The 25,994-nt window shown below is 44.1% G+C and overlaps 1 protein-coding gene across 1 annotated transcript; it reads right to left on the bottom strand.

Annotated features, from left to right (window-relative positions):
• Positions 1 to 1,138: 1,138 nt before the first annotated feature.
• On the bottom strand, positions 1,139 to 25,275 carry SKOR2 (SKI family transcriptional corepressor 2). Its single transcript, XM_065657278.1, has 7 exons — positions 23,083 to 25,275; positions 22,281 to 22,341; positions 21,881 to 21,955; positions 14,527 to 14,592; positions 14,044 to 14,142; positions 9,149 to 9,216; positions 1,139 to 1,201 (listed from the first exon to the last, which is right to left on the bottom strand). The coding sequence occupies exons 1-7, from the start codon at positions 25,273 to 25,275 to the stop codon at positions 1,139 to 1,141; spliced, it is 2,625 nt and encodes an 874-aa protein (XP_065513350.1).
• Positions 25,276 to 25,994: the final 719 nt, after the last annotated feature.

Genomic DNA, 25,994 nt, shown 5'->3' with positions numbered 1-25,994 from the left:
CGTCTCATCTGGGGGAGGCATACTGTTTTATTCAGGATAATAATATCACTGAATTTATTTTAAGTCAGCGCTCAGATTAATCTAGACTCAACTGGCAAATGCTGGCAGTCAGGAAGAAAGTATGCACAAGAGAAAAAAAAAAAAAAAAAAACAGACCAACTTGATGCTTAGATTAATCTCCTTATCTCAGTAGGCAGAGCTCAAGGCCACAGATACTGGTTATCTCGTTACTCCTAATGTTTTTATATTTAAGTATCTGCTTCTTCTGTAGCTCAGGCAAACCTCCATCTCATCTAAACTATCAAAACCTTCCCAAATGCCCCCGACTTTCTCTTGAATACCTGTACTTTGTGCATTACTGAGGTCTCCACATATGAATAACCCTTTTTTATTAACCCCACCTCAGGGATTTTTTCAGTGAATCCGCAAACCAGATTTTGTGGTGTAACAGCAGGGTTACTGGCTTTTTGCGTCTCTGTCCCCAAGCCCTAATCTTCTTGTTTCACTGGGGAAAAAAAAAAAAAAAAAAAAAAAAAAAAGAGAATATCATTTAAATGTTAGGGCTTTAGCACCCAAAACTGGAATCTCCCAGGACACTGATGATGGAGATGGCGCTTATTCTAAGTGAGCACTTCTGAAAAACACTCCTGAAAAATGCAGTGTTGGGTTTAGGAAGATCCTGCACATGGGCAATGGGGTAATTGGTGTCCGCAGGAGAAAATTACAGAGGACAACGTTGGTGTAGTTCTGTAAAGCTCCCAAATTACACTCCTCTTTCCTGGAGCTGAAGAAGCTCTGTTATGGGCAGAAAAACCCAATTCCTACCTGCCCGCGTGTGAACTTTTACTGCAGTGTGAATGCCAACATATTTCCCTCCTTGTCACCGCTTTCCAGTGCTCAGGCGATTAGGGCTGGATTCACCTAGTGGCACGTCCTACCCCAGCAAAGCCTCGTAATTCGTGTGACATGTCACTTATCTGCTTTAGACCGTAGCACGACACCTCCACAGACAGACCTTTTTAGACCAGAATCAGTAACACCATGCAACAGGACGATTCTCTTAATTCTTGCGACGCCTGCAAAGGAAAACACGACAGCCAGACGGAATAAAATCGCTTTTTTTTCCTCAAGCTCACCTTTAGCTTTTGCTGAGGTGTGCACCCAGCTTTTCTTTCCTGATCAAGCTTGCTGCATAGGGAATCTGCAATGACACAGAAACAAAGCCACCGTTTTATGCCAAGGTTTGGCTAACAAGATAGATTTGATAGATTTTGTTTTAAGGGTCTTTTCCAACCAATATGATTCTATGATATCCAAGCTGGAATCCCTGTAAATGAAAGGTTTTGTTTGCCTCCTTATATCATTTTAGAAAACGATGCCTTAAAGGATTGAATTATTTATAAAAATGCAAGAATGTTGAAGCAGAAATAAAATTAAAATGGTCCATATTAAAACAACAGATCCTAAAATCTAATGTAAAAGATGTCTTCCGATGTTTGTTTAGATCAGTCGTTGGCAAAAATCAAGTCGCCAGCCGTTCTGCTACCTATGAGATGACAAAAATCAGCTGTCTGTAACAGAGCAGGCAACACACGCCGACCTCTGCACAGCCGAAATACAGCAGGGTGGGAGTATGAGACTTCATACATTCATATCCCCATAATTAGGAAGTTCATAATAGTTATCTCCGATTTGCACCAATCTGAAGAAAGCCACTGAAGTGGAACAAAATAATTAGAGAAAAAACAGAGAACATAGGCATATTAGGGAACATCGTTATATTTAGAAACAACACGGGATGATGTGCTCGCGGGCTACTGGGAATACAGCATGGGGCTGCTCTTTTTTTTCAGTGCTGGGCCTTCAGAATGCAACAAAACTAAATTGCTCTGAGATTTCTCCATAGCTGGGAATCGAAGTGACTACAAATTCACTGTTCTTCGATGCTGCCTTTTGGAAGAATTCAGGTTGGGATCATTAAATCTATGTCCCTACACTCCCAGGTGCTGCTGCACACTGAGGTGACCTGCTTCTGCTGCCAGGCACTCCAGAATATATTCCCAAAAAGTGTCAAATACGCTACTGCAAGCTGACAAATAGGCTGCGCTCAAGTCAGGAGCAAAGCCTTAAGCTGCACGAACAGCAAGAGGAACAGACAGGCAAATGCAGGGAGTTCAAGTGACATGCCCTACATACAGCAACATACTAGAAGGATGTGAATTTACATCCATATCCACTGACTATACACCTAACACGTGTTCTTGTGCACCCCTGTTCTAGTTTTAATTATGTTATATCCACATTTTGTGAGGGCGTTTGCGTGTGTTGCACTCAGCATGTCTCTGGCCTGGTGTCAGGTGTGGTATCTGCAGCGTCATCTCCAACCCTGCTTTTCTGAGTAAGGAAAACAGCAGGGCAGGCTCAGGATCAGAGATCTTATAGGCAAAGAAGCTGTTTACTTGATCACCCATTTGCACAGTTTAGATTCAAGAGGGAGCTACAAACAAACTGCCTGAATAAGCACATTTCAGCTGAGACCCGTGATGCTTCACCAAGTTTTTTCTTCCTCACTCCCACTCACAATGGCCAACAGGCAACATCGGTTTGCGTGGCCGACAATTATATAGGACATCTCCCAAGCCGTACTGACCTAGATAATACAACAGGGTACATTCTGCCAGAAATTAACTGTTCTTAATCCACTTCTTCGCTATATTTGGCACATCGGCATCTTTTCAATGTGTGTTGGTTTATCCGTCCTCCTGGTAATAAATGACACTGGGAGAGGTGGGTGTCCAAGAGGGAAATGACTACTTTCTTCATGAGTTAAATCACCTACAATGTCATCTTCTACTTTTGTCATTGGAAGAGCATTTGATAACTCCACTGCTGCAGTAGAATAGTATTTAGGGCTCTTCACGACAATACAATCTCCTTTCACACATCCACGGTAACTGCTGCAATGCACGACAGGATCAACACGAAGATCCAACGCGTGGCCCTTCGAAAAGTGTGCACACCCCTGCCAGCAATAACGCAATTGTGGATAATTTGGTTTTAAGCAGCAAGAAATCTGTTTCTTATGACTAAGTCCATATTAACAGGAACAACGGGAGCAGATCTGTATGGGACATGAGAAAGATCCAGTGTCCATACTGCACTTCTCTTGTTTTATTTTTCTTCAGACTAGTCTGATCCTGGGTGCTGCTCACCTGCTAAAAAATCCAGTTTGTGAGCTCTGAGTCTGCTCCACAGCAGGAACCAAACCATGGATAGGCAGGACAGGAATGGGGATGAATTTCTAAAGCGAGTGTTTGATCCCCACTATGCTCGGACATCAAAAAAGCTTCTGTACACCATCCTCTTTTGGAGACTTCGCCTTCACATCCCATCTCTAGGTGGGGTACACGACATATCACCATGACTTCTGTTCCTTGAAGAGGGAATCTTCAGTACCCCAAGTATCTAATGCGTATCTAGATCGTTTTAGTTAAACAGCTTTTATTTCCAGACACTGCACCTGAGACCTCAGACAGAACCCTGTTCGGCCAAGACAGCCCTTCCGAATGCAAAGTATGTTTATGCAGGAAAGGGCTGAAATGCCACTGGAAAACTACAATCTCTGCACACATGGTGCTTCTGGACGGAACGATGGGTGGGATTAAGCAGAAGAAAAGGCCTTACTGAGCTTTTTACAGCTGGAAGAGGAATCTGAGTGCCAATAGCATGTTCTAGAATGTGTCTGGTTTTAATAACCATTAATTCTACAAGGCATTCCTTTTCTTTAACACTTGAGTTTACTGGAGAAAGAGGTCCAGCTCCATCCTACTAACCCAAGACATACCCAGATGCTTTGTCAAGACACAAGTTTAGCTCACCTGTCTTAAAAAAAAAAATCAGACAGCGGCAAACAAAATTGTGCTGAAAATGGCCCCTGTAAGCTCACTTTTCTGTATACACTCACGGATGTGTATGCTACCTTTGGCATCAAAAGGACATATTCCCAATTCTCATCACTAAATCTGGAGAAGAACTCCACCAGGAGTCACATGAAGATAGCGGAACACACAGAAGTAGACCTGCAGTATCATCCCAACTGCTAAAGCACAGCAGAAGAAATTAATGAGAAAAAATATTAACATATCTTTTTTTTGGTTTCCTTTTTGGGAGGATGGTGGGCAAGGTAATGAAATCTGCCTTGGAGTCTGCAAGACACAGTAAACGCAGAGTTCCAGAAATGCTCTTTTACCTGTTATTACCTGTCAGTGGACAGGCACTTCAGCAGAAGCTGCAGCTCAAGACATCCAAGAACAATTCCGCTGAACCAATGTTTGCCTCTAACATTCTTGTCAAGGTCAATCAATCTGGCTGGGCCACTTTAGGCAGAGGCCCAAACCAGAAATCCCAATAAAACACTGCTATTTCCTCTTTCCACTTTTTGAATGTGGAGTGACAGGTGTGCGGTGACCAAGGTCTCGGCATATAAAAATGCAGATATTCCTTGTTTGTGTCATGAATATATTAGTTGTACAAAGCACCTGCTTTCCATATACAACCTAAAATACGAATTAAACCCACTAGTGCTTTTGTTAATTACAGTAGGACTCAGAGAAACATGATTTCATACCTCTAAAGATCTAACACCATTACCACAAGGTGGATGTTTTCTTCTTTTAAACACTCTTTGTGAATCTTTAAAGATCAGGATGAAAGATGATGCAGAGATAGAAATCAATTTTGCAGGTAGATAGTTCCTGATTTATTTCATGGTTGATTCAAAGCAGCACTGAGAGTATAAGGCCATGGAATATCAGAGGGGTTTCAGCTGGATCCAGTTCTGAGCTCTGAACATGATTATCAGCCCAAAGTTAGGCTAGTGAGGAGAAAGTCAGTTCATGGGAGTACAAATAAATTCAAAAGAACCCAAACAAAACCAAAACAACACATTCTACTTGAGCTGGAAAGACAATTCACATTTCTAACATGTCTCAAAGACCTTCTGCCTTTTACTCCTTTGTAAAATGAGGGGGATTGATCATTATTCAATTTTAATTATCTAAATAACAATGGCCGGGTGACAAACACCACCTTAGCTTTTCCTGATGGACAGGTTAAAACTGTGGTCAGCACTTCCCGGGAACCTATAAAACAACTTGGAAAGGACCCCAGCAAAGAAATTAAGCAACCTAGCCTGTTTGCAGGACCTTACATTTGCTGCTTGGTGCTCTTCTTCTCTGTGGCAATGGTTTAGAGGGCTTCACAAAAACATAAAAGGATCAAAATGGTCATGCTGGGAATGCTGCTTCTGATCTTTTTCTCCTACCAGGCAGCTAAGAAGAAAGTTCATGTTTTTTAAATTCGATCCACTAACACAATTGTGCAGAAGACAATACCAGACAGGTACGGAGTGTCAAGCAGGAGATGATTCAGTCCTGCGTTGGGCTGGCTGGGCTGTCCTGACAGGTTAATTCTGGTCACAACGGACAAAAAACAACAACTCTAAAGGCAGGTGAGCTCTTCTGAGGCCGTACCACATGTGGCATTTTGGAATTTATCCCGACCTGCTGGGCAATAATTTCTTCTCAGCGGCCCTCTCTGTATAGCTTAATAACAGAAAACAGATGGTCCATGCCTGAATTCATATGTAAAACCCATGTTTTACATATGACCTGCAAGTACACGCACTGTACTTCGCCAGTTTGGGAGAGAGGACTTTGAAAGAGCAAGAAGAGAAAAAAGCATTCAGTGATTTAATATCTATTTTCTTGTTCAATGCGATGATGCCTTGGCCAAGAGCTTGGCAAGAACAGGTTGCGATACCTTCTGGTAGCTGCTCTGGATACTCTGACCGACTCCTTTCTCAACAGAAATTGCCAATGGCAACACAACACCCCACTGTTCTAGCTACATACCGAGCCAGGTTATATCCAAAGACGGCGACATCCATCGCAGAGGATGCAACAGCACCCACCCTCCATCCTCCCAATGATCTGAGCCTTACTCCTGATTTTTAGAAAGCCTTTTTTTTTTTTTTTTTTTTTTTTTTTAAAGTCTGGAGCAGACATAGCGTTAAAATAAACACCCGTTGATTAAGCAGTGATCTAACGGAGGTTTTTAACGCAGAATACTAACGCTGCGGATGCAGTGATGGCCAAGAGCGGCAGAGGGCACCCAAAGCCCACGCCAGCCTCCCGAGCGGCCACCCACTCGGCCCAGCCGCCATCCAGACGTGGCGATTTGTCATCGCGTTCCGCATCGCAGTGACACAATGTCACCCAAGAAATGGGAAATAAAAGCCTTACGGTCAGTGTTTGGTACTGGCGGGGCATGAAATGCTACCTCCAAGAAGTCCTTTCTGAGTAACTGTCAGGTTACGGTGGGTGTTTGCGCTAGAAAGTCTTCAAAAACAATTATATTTGGTTAAGTATTTCATGCTTAGGTTCAGCTTGTTGTATTCCAGGCATGCCTGACACATCAAACACGCCAAGGCAGTTTATTTGAAAGTCTGACTACTCAGTTTTGCGGCTTGAAGAATTCCAGTTCAGAGTGAGTGAAGTCATCATTAGGGCAAAACCTGACTCTGGTACCCACTGTTACAAGAGATGCCCTCAGGATCCTGCCTAAGTCTCCAGGAAGGACTAATTTAAGCCATATAATCCTTCAGCTGTGAGAACAGCCAAAAGAAACTGACACCGTGCATTCATATTGTTTGTAAAATTTAAAAAAAAAAAAAAAGTAAGCAAGCCAAGTCCTGTGGCTTGTTATACTAGTAAATTTTGAGTTTAATCCTGCAAAGGTTTCCTACAAAGTTAATCCTACAAAGTTAATCCTACAAATCCTACACACACCTATGAAGCTGTAAGTAAAATTAAGATCTGAGTATGCACTAAACACTTGTGCTTTTCTCTCTGTAGTTCTATGTTAACAAGAATATTAGGTGTGGGCAACTCTGTTAAAGCAATGGTGTGGTGTTCCAGGTACATACAAAACAAAACAACAAAAAAACACACACAAAAAAATCAGATTTAAACATGTTTTTTGTGTATTCTGCACCAAAAGCTTTCATTCATCCATGTCATAACCCAAAATGGCCAAAGGAGTTGTATCGTTAGCACATAAAATTCATTACTCTAAATTCTAGATACAACCAGACAAGATATATTCACACTAATGAATTAAGTAACTGCAAGGATTATCGCATCGAAAGTGCTGATCCCAGTTATCAACCAGAACATCACTGGAGACTTCTGCACCCAGCTTAAACAAACATGCGAGTTATTTGCAGCAGTCTCTCAATTTTTCATACGCAAACATCCTTTTATTGGTCTCGCTGATACACAACCTACCTCAATGATACCAAGAGGGATACCCAAACAGAAGCATCAAGACTTACTGATGATTTGGCAATATTTCTATTAATAATAATTAAACTCAGGCAGCCACAGTGAGTGAAGAGGTCCTGAATTATTGGTGTAGAACATTTAATATTGAAACCAGTCTCTATAAGTACATTCAAGCGGCGCTGTTTAATGATAAAATGACTATTAGTCTTTCTGTGGCATAAGCAAGTGAAAAGGGTGTGAATTACACGATCATATTTCTTTTCTTGCCCAAGAAAAAGCACTACAATGAACCTTGTGATTTCTCCACTTCTTGTAAATATGAAAAACCACCATAGCTGGCTGGCTGGAGGTCTGGGACATCTAGTTTCAGAAAAAAACTTCACAGCAAGGCTACAAAGAGAATGGCAGAGATAATCCATTCTCTCCCTGGGAGGAGAGTTAGGTCCAAGTTCAGCTGACACAAGAAAATGCTGAAGTGGACCCACAGAATTTGTGCTTAAATGTGATCCGCAGCAGGAATCGGGTCACTTGCCTCAAGTTCAAAGCAGCAGGGCAAGTACTTTTCAGGATAGCATCCTAATTACCATCTTTTGTGACAATATAATTCACAGATTGAGCCAAACTCCTTGCCTGGCATCTGCAGACAAAGAGGAACATGGTAACAACTGGACACGTTAAAGCAAAAGAGTGGAAACCAGCAGAAAAAAATCTCCAAAGATGTTCTGGACTTAAATTTCCTCCGTAAACAACCTCCTTTGAGCGCCCTCCATTTCTCATTGAAACCTCTGAAGTCAGCAGCAACAGGGAACGGGAATGTTCGACAGCTCTAAAAATAAGGCTGCTCCTAAATGCCTCTAAGCAGAGGTGCATAGGCTTGACAAACCTGGCCTTCAGCTTTATTTTTATGTCCTAACCCATCCATTAGAAAATGACAGTATCAGAAAGCTTCTCCGCGCTGGGATGTGTGACAAGCACCAAGAAAATTTAAATGCTTGAGCACAGGGGCTGATTCAGGTATGTGGGAATATTTGGCAAGCCTGCCTCAAAAAAAACCCCTGTTGAATAATGTCAGATTGATCACAGAAAAAGCACCAGAAAATCAAGCATTAGCTGACAACCTGCCACCCGTCACGATGCCCTGCTCTTAATATCGCACTAAGCAGTATCTGAGTAAGAAACTGCTTCACATATTCCACCCCTTGCTTGTACTGGATTAAGTATGTCAAGTTTTCAAAACAGCGCAGTTCTGTGTAATGATCTATAGTTGCACTAATGCACACACGCAAAATCCCTCTCGATTTTAAAATAACAAGCAATGTGTGCATACGCTGAACTGTGTTTTGGCAACTGGATCCTTTACTGCTGAGTTAAGCACTTCTTCTAGTGGCTGAAATTTAAAAAAAAAAAAAGACACATCTTAAGGTTTATTTTTCAGTGAGAAACGGGACTCACACCAATTCCCTACTCAGGGCTGAAATGCAGCTTGTACAAGGTAGAAACATTTAACTGCTTAAGGTTTACTGATTCGGTGCTCACGTTTCACTCTGAAGCACCACCTCTCAGTGTTGAGTCAACACATTTCGTTTAGTTGAAACACGAAGACCCATGTGGTTATTGTAGGAAAGTAAATCTCCAGATAATTAGATTCTAAACCAGCTGAGAACTGCACGCTTACGTCTCATAAAGTGTAAGGTTAATATGAGCTCGGTACATTTGCATGGCTCACAAAGGAAAAGTTCGAGGAGTGCATTTAAAAAACATAAAGCCACAGTTCATAGCATTTTTAGCAGAGAAGGCAAACTCACAATTTGTAGCTGCTGTACCATTTCTTCTCTGTATGCCAGTTCCCGCTTCATCTGATCTTGAAAATTATCTGTAAGAGGTGGTGGGGGGGAAAGTAGATGCAGTAATTAAAACAGAGACCACACAGCAGAATTCATATAAATCAAATTAAATCAAACCAAATCGCTACTGAGGAATTGTCAACCACTACAAAGCCCTTCACCCAATTACAAGGCATGCCTAACAAAAATGTCTTCTCTAGTAGGAGACACTGTAGACAACAGAAAAACTTGGAAAAATCGGATTCAGCTGCTTCCCCAATTAGCAAATGTAGGCTGCTGAGTTTGTCATTAGCATTTACTCTCACAGTGATTTTCTCAATGGGCCAGACTCTGCAGTCACTAGTCAAACTTCTACGAACATGGAAGAGCAAAAATATCTCTTCTTTGCTCTGGCATAAATCAGTTGACATCAACAGGATGTCCAATATGTGAGAACAGAAAGCGTTCAAGGCTGCAGGGTTTGATTTGTAGTTTGTAACAGCACTGATGGCTTTGAGCAAAACTCAACCTAAAGCTCCGTAAAGACTGATGTGGAACCCAGAAGGGAAAATGTCTTTGAAAAACAGATCCTAGAGAGCTGGGTTACAGCACAGGAAAGCTTTCCTGCTCCAGGAACTCCTCCTTCCCTTATTTTCCTCCTCAGTAACCATTTCAGACAAAACTTTGTTTGGTAGAAGATTAACTGCTGGTCTGTGTTCCATAACATTGCTGTTGGAGGTTGAGAAAAAAGACAGAAAAATATAAACAAAACTATTGACAAGAAGTAAATAACTTGGAGAGTTGCATGATGGAGACCTGGGTTCAATGATGGACCATTAAATGGAAGAGGAAAGAAAACCCATCCCAACCAATGTGATATTGATCTGGGAGACTAAAACCTGTCCTAAACCACAGGGGTATTGAAGTGAATATCAATAAAAACCAGCATGGAGCACCTCAACACCCAGAGCTTGGAGAAGGGCACTCAAAGGCAGCTAAAAATGGTTTATTTAAAACTAAATGATTAAAAGAGTTAAATAATCATGCTGGTTGATGGGACACTACCCCAGGACTCAGGAAGCCTGGGTTTAATACCTGCTCTGTGTGTCTCTCCACATCTCCTTTCATCACCACTAAAGCACAAATAACAGCGCTGCTCCATCTGCCAAGTGTGTTGGGAGGATTAATGGATTAAATGGCTGCGAGATACTTCGATAGCACAGTAAGAGGAGTCACAGAGACACCTCAATTGCAATGGAAATATTTGAGCCCAGGTAAGAACACGCGGTTCCTATTAACACTCTGCGCTGCGCAGACGCCCAAGCTGCTGGCAGCTCACCCGCTCCCAAAACAGCCGCACAGCCTCGCCACGACTTCTCAATCCCAAAACCAAGGATGTATTGGATGTATTATACCTCTATGTCTATGATTCTACAACCTCGATTGCGGGGAAAGGGGATGTGTCCCCATCAAGTGTGAGCGTGGGAAAGGGCCAGAAGAAAGTACAATGGGGCAGAGCTCTGTCCTCCTCATCCACATAAGGATTTTCCCCTCTCCCGATGAGCAAAAGTTGTTTAAAAGGCAAGGAGAGACTTTAGGACAAAAAGAAAATAGCAAACAAACAAAGAAAGAGTGAGAACATCTGTCAGGGTGAAACTGTCCAGCACAGCTACATGAAAAAAGGACATAAAAGACTTAAATGCCCACAGAATTTTTCAGCCCATTCCCTCTACTCCAACTCAAACAGGAAAAGAAACTGACAGAAATAAAGCAGGTTTGCAATTCCTGTCTTCCTAGCCCCACAAAAAAGATGTGCAGTGTAAAAAGGTGACCACCTCCTGTCCTGGTCGCTAAAAGCTGATAAATCTGTGCTAGCTACTACTGAGATACTCCAGTTTCACTCCTAGTAGACTACATACAGAAATTTTCCTTTTCTCCTCAGCATTTTCCTCCTGACGGGCTCTTCACAGGCTCATCACCTCTTGGAACAAATAGCTCAGAAATCTCACTCAGTCCTGCCCTGCAAATGTCCAAGCTCACGGTGGAAATGGGGTGTTAATGGTAAGGACGGTGTTTTTTCCAGCAGCATTTATATGAGTCTGAACACTTACAGACAAAGCCATGAGCAATACTCAAGAGAAAAGATATTAATATTTAAATAGCTTTCTTAACACAAAATTAAATACTTGAACTATCCGGACTATCCCTCTGCCGTTTTAATACCACATTGTTAAATGCAGCCGGACAAAACATGCGCCAGACAACACCAAAAGTACGAAACAGCGGAGGGTTCCAGGAGAACATGCTGTCAGCTGTGCATAGGTGCTCATACTTCTGTCAGGACAGCAAATTATTTGATTTTCTTCAAGTCATCTGATCGTTTATTTTCTTCAAGTGATCTCTGTGTTGAGGAAGGCAAAGGAAAACCTCATCTGCAGCTTTCAGGTATAATAGCAACATAAAAAATAAAGGTGCAAACAGCAGAAGACAAGGTCTGCTGGCTCATAAATTATCACAGGTCACATTTCAATGAGCTTGAAAATAAGATTGGTTCTCATTTAACAGTGATTTCCATGAGGAGAACGTGGAAACCCAACACCGTTTACACGCAACACCGCATAGTGCTGCTGTGGGAGGTGGTTTGATGCTATAATATTAATGTGTAATGCCCCAAGAGTGCTTGGTTCCACAGGCAAGACCCCGAAATAGGTGACTTTCAAGTTAACTCCAGGTAACTTCACAGGAGCATTTCCTAGAGCCGTTTTCTAGTAACTCAGGAAACCTAGCAAAACAAATATTTTCCACTACCTGAGCTAAAGCAGCAGTGAGAGCCTGGAACAGACCAATCTCTTTTGCTGCAACACATACTGTTCTAGAGGACAAATTGCACTTATCTTGGATTTTACACTTATTTGCCTTACAAAGACCCTTTTTTCTTGTTTTACTGTATGCAGAGGAGGGTGGGATTTTTTGGTAAATCTAAATCTGTAAATAGGTTTTACGGTCACTTGTACATATTGTTTATAGCACATTATCTGTTTTCTATTTTAATCCTGAAGAAAATTGACCACTACTTTGCGGTACATTGAAACCACATATTTTTCAAGCTGGCATACACAGTCACCACTTCCTTGGTTGGCCCTATGTGTTCTTTTCTTTTATTTGAGATGTATTTCATGTGGTTTAATTGCAGTGTTTATTTACACAGCAATGACAGAGCATTAATTTTACCGTAGAAGAGCAAATGGATAAATGAATGACCTGAATGGCAAAACTCCAAGATGCCATTTCACCAATACCACACATCAGTGTTTTGATCTACACAAATTATTTTAAAATTGCCTCACTCCCAAACCCAATGACTGGATTTATACTGAAGGATGAGGTTATCCTCCTGTGATTAATATCTCTATCATCTCAGACAGCTCTTCTCCGTTATTTATGAAGCTGTCTACATCTTTCGATATTTGGGCTAAAGATGGAGTCATTCTCCAAGTCATCACACTCCCTTACTTCCCTGAACTTACCCTATCTGATCCTATAGAAATGAGAAAAAAGTATTTTCTTTAAATAATAGGAAAATTCTGTCTGTGTTCCCACCTTTTCCTGCAATCCAGGGAGGTGCAACATTCCTCACCATGCAGCAGTGGTTTTGGTTGACTTTCTTACTGGTAATACTGGATTTTATCGCTGGAGTTTTTATGTAGGAACTCAGGAGGACTAACAAAAGAGTTTTTAAATTCCTCAAGAAACTGTGATAAACTGGCACGAGGGCGTTTTGCACTGAGCGCTAAACAAACATTTTAGTCAGGCAGGAGTTAAGAGAAGTTGGCAAACAGCAGAAGAGCCTGACAATTAGACTGGGAAGGTTTTAATGTATCTAGGTTTACTGTGAGTGCTCTGTCCACATCCAGTCTCACAGGAAAACAAGGACAAAAATCGAGAGTTTTAAAAAGCAGCGTATTAAACAAACCTCACATCATCAACACGAGGAAAATACTGAATGGAGACGCTGTCAGATCTCCTTTGGACTTCATGAGGAAGCAAAGACAGCTGCAAACACACTTTTTCTTGCATTTAATATTGAACTGTGGGGACTGTCAATACAGGCAGCTACAGAGTCGTGACAGAGAAGCCAGCACAACAGTTCTGACGGAGGCGCCCTGAGCACTCCAGCTCTGTAAAACTACATTCACCACATGCTGGAGAGCCCGCACTGTGTCTTCTAGCTTGCCCTGATGTACATGCGATTTATCCTGGAAGTGTGTTTTCCCGTGTCGCTACCAGTGTAATTCAAAAGGTCTCAATCAATAGGTCTTTTTTCCATAACCATGTGCATTGCAGCTGAACTTCCTGGGAGCTTTATGAAACCCCTACTGATTGTCCATTTTGTTTTCTTTTATTTAAGCACATCCCATCACCCCTCACTAGCGCACATAAGCCATGGTGAAAGGACCACCTCAAAGAGCCCATCTCAAGAGAAAAAAAATCCAAACAGGTCTTTCTACTTAAACACAGTCCAAATCAATTCTCCAGCATCATCTAAAACCACCTAAAGAAGACTATGACGTACCCTGTCTTCAAAAGCCTCCAAGAAGGTACCCCAAGAAGCCCCAGGCATCCTTCTGTCTACTTGCTGTATTCAATGTTATCAAAACCAGGAGAATATACACCACAACAGACATCCAGCTTCAGATTTTCCCTGCAAAAGATCTGCTTAGGGAGCTTGAAAAGCCACCGCAGAAGCGCCATCAATCTCAGCGGAACCAAACCAAAGATTCTGGCAACACAACTGAGAACATCCTTCTCCCATTTTAACCATCTGACAACAACCAGCCACCCACAGATAACACCAAAACCACAGAGATGTGTCTTACTGAAGACTGGGAAAGACGTGTTTCCTTTCAACACCTGGAATTCCTGTTCTAGTCTCCTCCGCAAGTCGATCTGTTCAAACAAAACCTTCTGGAGTTCCTCTAACAAAGGGAAAAGAAAAGTGGTTTAGTTAATCTGTATAAATAATTCTTGAAAGAACAGTTGCAGAGCAATTCATTACTATAAGACAAAATATTTTAGCAGTTATAAAAAAGTGTTGCATAGACCTACAATAGATTTTGTGCAGAAAGCCATGAATATAAATCAATGTAATATATTATTTTAAAGTATTATATTACAGTGTCATGTATTGATTGATATATATGCATTAATCTCAATTATATCCACCCAAAGGTCCATATATTATTCATATGTTACTTGACAAGCTTAAAATATGGTGCAGAACAAAAGTGCCCCCTATTATCCTCATATTCTATTAAAACAAAGAGCAGTTTTATAACATAAGAGGCCTTTATTTATTTTACCTTTCCCCATGTTCTCTACATCCTTCTTCAGTGAATGAGGTGAATTGGTTTCTTGCGTGTGTTCACCTTAAAAAAGAGAAAGAAAAAAGTTATTGATTTGCTTTTCAATCGGTATTGTCCTTACTATGCAACTGCTTCAGAGAACCTGGAGTAAAAAGGAAAAATAATATGTAGAAATAGTAAGACTGAGGTTTATCTACATATCTCTGTGCGTGTAGCACAAATGTTTGTAAGACTTTTATGTGCTGCTAGTAGAAAGTATTTACCGATACCACGGACTCCTGCAGACAAGAGCTGGTGTCTCCGCGATACGTAGGAGCGCTCCTCTTAAACCTCGCCTGCCAAATTGATCCCGGCTTTCACTCTAAGCCCTCTTGAAGACCAGAAAATAACTCGGTTTCCTCTCTTCACAACGCGAAGTACACACCATCCAGGTGGGCAGGACCCTCTTCCCAAATCCACAGGGAAAAATCCTTTTTTTGCACCAGCCTCTTTGCCATCATCAGCTCTTTTTATCAGCTCTATGGCACGAGCTTGTTTTAACTGGATATAATTTATATCCAGCTGAGATAAAATTGACATTAGTGGTATTTGCATCTAAAGGATACACCTCAGAGGTCAACCAATTCAGAGACTTCTGTCCTTGGTTGCTCATGTCATTTTTAATCATATAGTAGTAAAGAATTTTCTAGATAATAAAATTCGGCTGTTTCCTGCTACTTAGAATCATAGAATCATTTTGGTTGGAACAGACCCTTGAGATCATCGAGTCCAACCATAAACTAACTCTAGCTCTAAACCTTTCTTTCAGCCCTCTTCCTATACAAATAAAATAAAATTAAATTTAAAATATCTTCACAAAGTGTTACGTTCATGTGGATGATCATTTGACTTAACTATGAACTTTCTGACAGTTGTTATTTTCCTTATCCTCTGCAATTGTGACATTTTCATCTGATTTCTATGAACAGCGTCTTAGAACAAAAAGCCAGGAAAAAATGTTCTCGAAAGAAAAAATACCACTACAGCTGAAATTAATGGGAGATTTTCTAAGATTCGCAGTTGAAGTAGAAAAGTACTCTAAATAATTAAGAAAATATTTGGTAAATATCCAGTTATTGAACTAATTGGACTAATCTTTGGTTTAGTCCAGCCAGTAAATACACATCATTAACTTTACTGACGAGTAATCACAAGAAAGAGATACATATAAAGCTACTCATGTATTTATGTATTTGGAAGAAAGAATCACAGAGGGAATATCTTGATTTTTTTTTAAATAAAAAGCAATCGCACTGAATAGGTCACCACACAACAGATACAATAGCAGCTACTTAAAAACTCCTACTGTCACCATGCATTTGATAATAGCTCCTGAAAATAAACTAATTTTCAAGTTGAGTTGGAAAGTCTTGTTTTATATGCAGTCAGAAATCCTTTTGCAAAACATTTATTTCTGTTTTTAAAAATCAATGCGTTCTTATATCTGGTAAACCTTGAGGTCCGAGTACATGAAACATATCCAATAGCTGCGCATTTCAGCATCTGCTGTCTCTTTGTTCCTTAAAAAAAAGCAACCACTCACTCAGGCGTATACATTTACATAACTGACAACCTGGTGCCAGCAACTGCATTTTAAAAATCCCTTTATGTACCACAATGTTTTTTAAAAAAATAATTTTTGTATGATATTTGATATACACAAAGTATTTTCTGCAGTTGTCACATCACACTAAAAGAAACAGCAAGCTTAAAAATACGTCACCTTCTAGGCAGTGGCTTGAGGTGTTTCCATAATGTAAAATGGTATTTTTGTTTTAGTTAACATAATTCTCTTTTAAACAGGATTGCTAACAAAAGAAGTATTTTGTTAGATGAATGAGGGTACACAAAATTAAAAAATAAGGAATTTAAGTTTAGGAAGGGTATTTATTTAATTCTAAATAATTGTATATTTTTCCAATCAATTTCTTTCATTGAGGCATTCTTTTCTGAATGTTTTATGTGCGATTTTGAGGGATAACAGACTCACAGAGAGAAGGTAAGTGGATTTTTCAATGGGAAGGAAGAAAAAGGAGAAGAGTCTAGATCCTAGTACAGATCATAGCACTTTTCCAGCTCGGTTGAGCTTTCAGGGCTGGGTGGTTTGAGGCTGCCGACTCGCTGGGAGTGAAAGAACTGCATCAAAATGAAAATAAGGGCATGTAGCATGAAGAACAACTTCTCCAGCAGCTGCAGCCTCCTTGCTGAGCTTCCAAAAAGGCTTAGAAAATTCTCCATCCTTGCACCTAAAATAAGAACATGATGGGAAAAGCGAAGGTATTTAAAGGCAAAACCCAGCACATACGGTCTTAACGAATAACCGCATTTTTAAACTGCTTTCTGATGCTCAAAGCCTCGACATTATTATTGTTAACGTTAATAATAATCAGACAGGTTTCACCTTTCCAGTCCCCCTGAAAATGATAATCAGGAGCCTGTGCTTCTCCGTTTTCCGTACTTCCCAGAGGCCTCATCATGCCTTGTGTGCTGCTCTACCTTAATTGAAAGGGAGGAGGTATTGAATATTTAACCAGCTTCCTTTCTCTTAAATGTTAATTAAAAGCTAAATAGGTGTTTAAAAACAAACAAACAGAAAGCCCAAAGAATTTTAATCAGCCTAAGAAAAAAATCGCTTCCCCTTCTAATAGCTGTGCCATAACTCTCTTGGGTCTTGTCTACACACAAACTTGTAGAAGCATGTAAAATGGAAAGCTGTGCAGTAAGGACACCTAAGTTGTCTTTGAGAGAGATCTATTTCGGTTTATTCCCCGCAAAAAATCAAACTACACCTCTGCCTGGCTGGCTGGGAAAAGGGGATGAAGTATTCATGGCCAGTTTGCACTATAAGCTTTTGGTAGCTCTGTTCTTCCCGATCTCTATAGGTGCACAGACATTTATTCTGGAATAAAACAAGACGGGTTGTATTTTGGGTTTATTCAAATGTTCTTCTTATCTGGAACATTAACATCCACACGCAGAGGAAAGCAGAAATGATGGCTGTGAGTAGACACACCTCGAATTACTTTATCAGTACTCTGAAAACCAGCGGTCCCAATTTGTACATTGACACAACCTCAGGGATGCCACCGTTTTATTAGTTCTACACCCACTGGAGCAGCTCGTATTTTAGTTCTCAATAAAAGAAATGAACAGAAACATTTCTAAATGTACTCTCCCCAAAAGAAATGTGCACTCACCCTCACTGTACAAAACCAAACCAGACATAAGTCAGGTTACCTCTTCATGCTGGGCCACCCAGAGCAATCCTTCCCCGGGAAGCTCTCAAAGCGCTCGTCAAACAGCAGCGAAAAATACCCAACCTGGCCCAGACAACTCAGCTCCACCAACGAGCGACTGATTTGCAGAGCTCTGGACCAAGAAAAAAAATCACCCCTCCTACCTCTCAGCCCTGTCCCTTGTCCTCAACTCGTCCCCTCGACAATTCTCGCTGCGCCCGCGGTGCCAAACCCCAGCAACCCAAATCATTCGCCCACCCATGTCTCAGTGTCGGGCCTGATTATTCCTGGATGGAATTTAATTGTCGCAAATCTGCAGCTCCTACCAGGTGAGCTTTATCCTCAGGAAGACCACAGCATTGATGACCTATCATAACTTAAACATCCACTGGTATTAATACAATATTTTTAGCTGGAGAACGCGCCGTCTGCAGACACAAAAAAACACAGTAGCGAAGATGTTGGTATCTTCTAGGTATAGACATATATATGTATATAAAAATTTAAAATACATAGGCAGATGCGAACTGGCAGACTTTCGGAGCTCCAAAGGCTCCATTTGTATTTGCAATTAATTACTCGCTTTAAGACACGCACAGTTCTTGTGTATGTCCTGAAGAAATCCTGTCCTTACCAAAAATATTCATGCATCGTGCATATTCATGCTGCTTTTGGGGGCAACGATCAATAGGATAATCAGGACTTGGGAAAATACATCTATCTGTGGAAACTCAATGAGCATCTTTTAAGTGCTTTTCTGTACGGGGGCTGATACATACATCTTACAAAATCTGGAGGTACAAGTGTTAATTTGCCCTGAAAGTAGTTCAACTTTAAAACAAACCAGTTCTGATTTTTGCACAGATAAAGTCTAACTTATAACCTCCATTTAAAGTTCAGAACAAGGACATGCAATTAAAAAAAAAAATCCACACTGAAGTACTAACAGATGGAGGAGAAAACAGCTTCTGGATTTCAAACCAAAGGTTCGAAAACTGTGACCAACTTAAAAATATGAAATGTTTTAGAGTGACAACAAATCAGTTGGCTTTTGGTCTGAACCTTATGCATGCATCTGGAAATATTTAATAACTTTATTCTAGAAGCACGAGGGCTAAAAAATTTCTATTTCTTGATTTGTTTTAAATGGAAGGTGAGATTCTCACCAGATTCCAGAAGATGAAGCATTAAAAAAAAAAAAAAAGACAACACGCCTGATATTGTGAGACTTGCAAAAAACAAATTCAACAACGTTACACCCTCTTTTAATAATTCAAAGAGACCTCTGGAGCTCCTTAATGATAATAGGAAAGAGATAGGAATAGTAAAAAAGGACCCAGTCCTACAGTCCTTCCGCAGTTCTGTCTGTTGTGTATAAATACACACGTATTTATACACAATCTTATGTATTAATATGCAATTCTGGGTCCCACATCTGAAACTTCACCTTGTCTTCCCCCATTTCAACTTTAAACTTCTTTTTTTTTTTTTTTTTTTGTAAACACCTTCTGTAATAAAATTTTATGTCATTTAACTTCTGGATCCACTGCTTTACCACTTATGCCAGGAAAGATGACACAACTGTCCAGTCGGATACATATATAATTCCGGGCTGTTTTCAACCCTCCACGAGCTACAGTGAATATACAGCAATTGCATTAATATTTGCAGAGTTATTCTGAATATATATTTAAGATAATAAAACTTAAATAAGAATCTGCCTCCTTGTTTCTGAATTTTCCTGAAATGCCTGCCAAATAATATTATACAAATTTAAAAAATATATTAAAAAAGGGAAATCGTAACAAGATTTAAGAAGCTGACTTCAAGCTGTTATTAACATCCTATTTTAGAGCTCATGTTTCTTATTTAAACAAATAAAAAATTAGATTGGTTGGGGAACAGTTTACAGAACTCAACTTCTCTTTAAGAAATACGCAGTATTTGCAATGACTTTGTGCACCAGACACATGCAGCTACTTCTACCCTTCAACTCCAGCTGCTGAAGGAGGGTCGGGATGGCAAGCAGCAGCTTTTCCAAAAAAAACAAAAAAATGGACCAGTTACATAAGTTAGTCACAGTTATCCCTTAAAACTGCCATGGGAATTTGAATAATTTTAAGCACTGCCACACAGAAAAGGGATTTTTACCAGCAGGACGAATGGCTGCGGGATCTCCGAGCCCGTATCTATTTCAGCCTTGGAAAGAGCTCTGTTTATTATGAGTTTTTAAGTTCATTAACAATTTGAGAGTACAAAGCAAACACATGTGCTTACAAATTATTGTCTCTGGCACAGAAAATACTGCTTTTGTTTTAAAACTCTCTTTGCTAGGTTTAGTTAATAAACTTAAGTCCATCTCCCATGGAAAGGAATTTCCAGGATCAGTTCATCTTTCTAAATCTTATTAGGAAGGCACAGCTTTAAGTAAATCATAAATGTATTAAGAATATTAAAGAAATCAGAGAGCCAGGATATTCTGCAGAACGTTTTTGACAACGGAGCAGAAAAGCACAGCAAATACAACCCACTAATTCTGGGCAAGATTAAGGTGGCCAAATCCTACCCAGACGTACCGCTACGAATCTCACTGAAGATAACGGGACAGCTCTTGCTCAGAAAATGCACAGAAACCATCTGCAGAAACCAGCACTTAAACGTTTCGCGTTTCTTTACAGCCAGTTCATCTCAGATCCAGTCTAAAGACCTTCGGGCACCCAAGTGTCTCAGTTTACTTAATATATTTAAGACTCTGCACAAGAGTCACAACATGCACAGGAGTAGGCATTTTTGAAAACTAAAATTTACATTTCAATTTACCATGAAGATAAACATATAGCTACCATAGCATCAATGAACATGAAACATTTGGGAGTTTTAGAGGGAGAGGAGCTATAACATCTAAGCAAAAAGCAAAATATCACCATAATTTACTTTTTTAAATGATCATGGATAGAATAATTTTATACAAGACAAAAAATGACGTATTTTTTCCAAAATACATTGGCCACACTGCAGGACACTACTGTATTCCTAAAAATTCTCAGGTTCTTAAGGTTTACGTCTGCCTAGTATCACTGCTGTGCCCTCAGTGGTAATTATTTGAACGTATAGAAGATAATTAGGTGCTGCCCATTGGTCCACAACCTCGATCCCTCAACCACAAAATTTACAAAAATCTCAATCACGGATGCATTTCGTCCTCACACACCATTGCTAAAGCAGGTCTTATTATTAAGTGTTTCTAAAAAACACCCTTTGGAATGGGATACGTTTGCAAATGTTTGCGATCTTTCAATTGCTCTCTGCTATTATATAAGATTTCTATAAGATCCCATTTCTTCATTTCCACTCCTTGTACAACTCTCTCTCTCTCTTTCCCCGCTTGCTCTCTCTGTCTCATTTGACAGGCAAATTTGCAGACATTGCCTGAGGATAACAACCTCGTTTGACAGTCAATTAACCGTGAATAGTCAAAGCCAAGGCAGTTTGCATTACATAAATGGAAAATTAGATTCCTTTTTCCCAAGAAACAAAACCCTCTCCTTAAGACACTGCAATAGACAACTTAGTATCAAAACTTCTAATCACGTCTTTCCCAAACCCCTTGGAGACATTTAGCAATCAGTAAAAGGTGGTTTCATTTAATTTGTATAATGTAATTTTTGTAAATGTATTATACATTTTGTGTAGAGATCATTATCATGGAGATAATATAAATGTTGGCATAGATGTCATAAAACACCTTTAATGTCTTTCTGACAGATATTAAAAGCAATAAGCTGTGATCCTTTTTAATGGAAGGTTTCAAAGAGAACATTTCAATTATTGTCATTTTATGCTTTTCCAGCCTGTTTCATTGTGTAACCCGATACATTTCTGAAATTTCTGCTGAAATATGCTCAGCAATTAATAATCTTATTCCTATTAATGTCACTGCTTTCCACCTATTTGCATTTTTCTCAGTTATATTTGCTTGGAATTGTTTTTATCTTTACCCTTGTACTAAATATTCAGACATTTGATTATGAATTTAAGTCTCTGTCTCTTTATCCTCTACCACCTTCTAAGCCTACCTGCTATATCTCTCCAGAAATCTCCTCCTGAAGGCTCGGAATCTGTGATGAAAAAATTATGCTCCTTGTTCTTATCTGAAATTCAAACAAAACGCAGCCCTTAAAACACTTTTACCAGCAAGAAACCACAAAAGAAAATGAATATCTGAATCCAGAAAAAAAAAAAAAAGTAAATATGTATCTGTGTATTCAGCATGCACAGGGATGCATTTTGGATGAGAATGAATATAATGCTAAATTACCACCATAGAGGGACTATTAGAATGTTTAATGGACTTTTTTAATTGAAATCACGGAAGTGATTCATTTTTTTTAAAATCAGGCGACAAACGTACGCGGCTCGTGGAACTGTGAATTCCCACACCTCATGGCGAGCGGGCAGATCCACGCCTGAACTCACCTAGGAAGGTGTCCTCTTTTGTAGGCAAGATGACTTGATTACTCTCCTTGCTCTTCTGATTCTAGAAAAACAGAAAAGAGCGAAACATGCAAAATGAGTATCGAGAAGGAGCAGGAAGCAGATATGCAGTTTTGGGCAGTTTATCAACAGCGAGCACAAAAAGCACCCGGGGAAGCAACATGGTGGGGAATCCCACCATGGCATCTCCAAACACCTTCACGGAAGGATTAAATGTCTTGTTGGAAACTTGCTGGCAACATGCAGGGTGGGTGAAGGCAGCCGGCCCGAGACAGGACCTGGATTATTTTCTCCCATGTGTTAATCTGGGATGAGGAGGTCAAGTCATCGAGCAATACTCACACAGGGTTCTGACAGCCCACTGGGCAAAGCACCCATGGAATAAATCTCATTTAAAAAAAGGCTCCAGGTCTGGCCTTTGGACATGGCATCCAGGTCTGGTGTGGCCGGTTGTAAAACAACGTTGCCATCGAAGCAGCTCCCCACAAGGACAGGCCTAGAGATCGAGCCCTCATACCCTGTGCAGTGGTGGTTTGGGCCAGTCTGATTTTGGGGATGGGGAGGTGGGGTAGACCTGGCACCCCACAAGACCCCAGTGGGTGACATCCCACTAAGCCCAGCTTTGGCCCGACAGGCTGGCAGGTGTATGACTGGGCGGGTACCCAACCCGACGTGGCAGCAGTGGTACCTGGCCCTCCATCCACTCCCACCCCAGGGACCCCTCCCGCCCCAGGCGGGTGTCGGTAGCCGCAGGCAGCGGGAAAGCCCTGGCAGGGACATTTACATCTTTGTAGCTGGGCTGCTCCTCCAGGGAGGGATGGTTCGCCGGGCTGCTGCCGCCGCTGCCCGCCCGGGGCGGAGGCGGCGCTGAGACCTGTCCCTCCCCGGGCTTCTCCTCAGCGGGCGGCCGGGGGAAGGGGCCGGCGGCGGGGCGCTCCCGGCCCCCCTTCTCCGGCAGACCCCGGGCGGGCGGGAAGCGGCCGCCGGCCGCCAAGGGGTCTCCGCCGCGGGGCTCTTCCTCGCCCTCCTCGTCCTCTTCCTCCTCCTCGGGGGGCTTGTGCCCCTCGACGTCCACCTCGGGCTCGTCCTCCTCTTCCTCGTCCTCCTCCTCCTCGCTGCTGTCCTCGCTGGCGAAGCTGCAGCTGGTGCCGCCGGGCGAGAGGAGGCGGTGGGGGGGATGCGGCGGCGGGGGGAGCGGGTGCCGCTCGCAACCCGCCTCCTCGGGCGGGGGCGGCGGCGGCGGCAGCAGCAGCTGCAGCGGCGGCGAGGCGGAGCGGGGCGGGCCGCCGCCGTGCAGCTTGGCCAGGCTCTCCGAGTCCTCCTTGCCGCCCACGGGTCGGAAAGCGCTGGAGTGGTGGTACCCGCCGCCCGCCTTGCGCCCGCCCGCCGCCTCCAGCAGGTGCGGGTGGTGCGCGGGGACCCGCCCGCCGCCTCCGCCGCCGCCACCACCCTCCGAGGCGGCGGGCGATGCGGGCTCGGCGCCGCCGCCGCCAGGGGGCGACTCGAAGAGCGGGTCCCGGGCGGCGGCGGCGGCGGGAGCGGGCGGGGGGGCGGCGGCGGGCGGGGTGCCCATCCCCGCGGTCGCGGTGCTCAGCCCCGCGCTCCCCGCCTCGCCGGGCTCCGAGAGGTCCAGGAAGGCCTGTCGCAGCAGGCCCGCCCCGTCGCTCAGCGAGCAGCCCAGGGCACCGGGGGGCTGCGGCGGCGGCTGCAGGTAGGTGGGTACCGGCAGCCCGCCCGGTGTGCGGGGCGGCCAGAACATGCAGAAAGGCGGGTAGAAGGCGGCGTCTTTCCTGCCCGGCCAGAAGAGCCCCGAGAGGCCGCCGCCCGCCGCGGCCCCGCCGCCCTTGTGCGCCGCCGCCCCGCCGAGGGCATCGGCCCCGCCGCCGCCTCCCTCCTCCTTCTTGTGGCAGAGACCGAAGGCGGCGGCGGGGAAGCCGTAGGGGTGCGGGAAGAGGCCCCCGCAACCGGGAAACTTCTGGAGCACGCCGCCGAAGGAGCCCTTGCTGGGCACCGGGATGACCGGGTAGCTCCGCGGGCTCTTGCCGCCGTGCGCCGCCGCCGCCACGGCCTCCTGCAGCTCCTCGTCCTCCTCGAAACGCGGCCGCTTCTGGTGCAGCTCGGGTGGAGCGGCCAGGAGGTGCGGGCTCAGCAACCCGCCGCCCACCACGGCGGCCGCCGCCTTCACGGAGCCCAGCGGGTGGCAGGCGGCGGGGGCGGCGGCGGCGGGGGCGGGAGGGGCGGGCGGCAGGGCCCGCTTGCGGCTGCCGCCGTTGAACATGGCCTTGACGTCCTCCCAGGCGAAGACCAGCTCGTCCTGGGGGCTTTTGTCGGTGAGCTTGAGGTGCCGGCGCCAGGAGTTGAAGTTGGCGGCGTCGGGCTGGGTGTACTTGGCGTCGGGAGTGCGGTGGGAGTGGAAGATGAACTTGTTGGGGGAGAAGTACATGCTGCAGTAGCTGCACTTGATGCACTTGGCCCGGGAGCTGTTGTAGCGGGCAGGGATGAAGCTGCCTCGGCAGCCCCAGGCGCATTCGTGGGACACGTCGAAGGCGAAGTTATCCGGCAGTTTTGGGGGCCGGTTCTCCCCCAAGAAGGATTTGCAGAGCCGCTCCGCCTCCCGTTTGGTGATCATCCCGCAGCGACGGGAGGAGATGGGCATGGCCCCAGCCCGCCGGAGGATCTCCAGCTGCACCGGCGTGCACTGCACGCAGGTGATGCCCAGAGCCACCCGCCGGTTGTGGATCTCGTTATAGCTGAAGTTTTTAAGGAGTGTGTTGGAGATCTGTGCTAGGCACAACCTCTCCTGCCCGTCGATGACCAAGGAGACAATGGGGATGCCGTAGAGGATCACCTGCCCCACTTGGTTGGGCTTCATGGCGGCGTGGCCGGCCCTCGGCTGGTTCATGGGGTCCGGCGGGTAGGCGCTGGACGGTGAGGGCAGCAAGATGTCAGTAGGGCCGGGCAGCGGGCTGGTCGCCATCGCCTCAGCGCCGGCGGGGCTGCTCTGCTCCAGCTGCGGATGGGGAGGGTGGAGAGAGAGACAGCGGCGTCAGCTGGGGACCCACAGGGGATGGAGGGTCCCTGCCGCAAGCACCCCCACCCACCCCGAGTCTCGCAGCGTGGGGACGCGCTACCCTTGGCGACCTCCAAAACCCACCCTGGCCTCCCCGGGGGTGTGCCCGGGACTGCGGGGCATCAGCGCACCCCGGCACTCCGACGTGCGCATCTCACCGCGGGTGTGGAGATGGCGGTAAACGAGCGAACCACCTCCGTTAAGAAGATGCTCCCACCCACGGGCGGTTCATCCCGAAACACGCGTGTCCGCCGCCTCGTCCTGGAAACCCGCCTCTGCCCCGGGAAGACGCTTCGCGAACACCGCGCCCGTTAGCTCGGCCCGACGGCTTCTCCTCCCGCACCCCTAGGGACGGGGCAGCCGCGACGGGAAAGCGCGGAAAAGGACTGAAAAAAATTAAGAAACTTTCGATGCTCCCTGCAGCCGTCCGCGCATCCTCCCCGCCCGGTGCGCCCTTTACCTCCGCGGCCGCGCTCTAGCCCTGCCACCGCCGGGCCCTCCTCCGGAGGCGCATCCCACCCTCCGCGGCCGCGGAGCAGCGCGGCGAAGCCGGAGCGCCGCCCTGGGTGCGGCGCGCACGGCGGCGGCTGCGAGCGCGGAAGCTCCGCGCCTCGCTCGGTGCGCGG

The sequence above is a fragment of the Caloenas nicobarica genome, chromosome Z, assembly GCF_036013445.1.
Source record: "Caloenas nicobarica isolate bCalNic1 chromosome Z, bCalNic1.hap1, whole genome shotgun sequence".
Lineage (NCBI taxonomy): Eukaryota > Metazoa > Chordata > Aves > Columbiformes > Columbidae > Caloenas > Caloenas nicobarica.
This window is presented reverse-complemented; position numbering and strand designations above follow the sequence as displayed.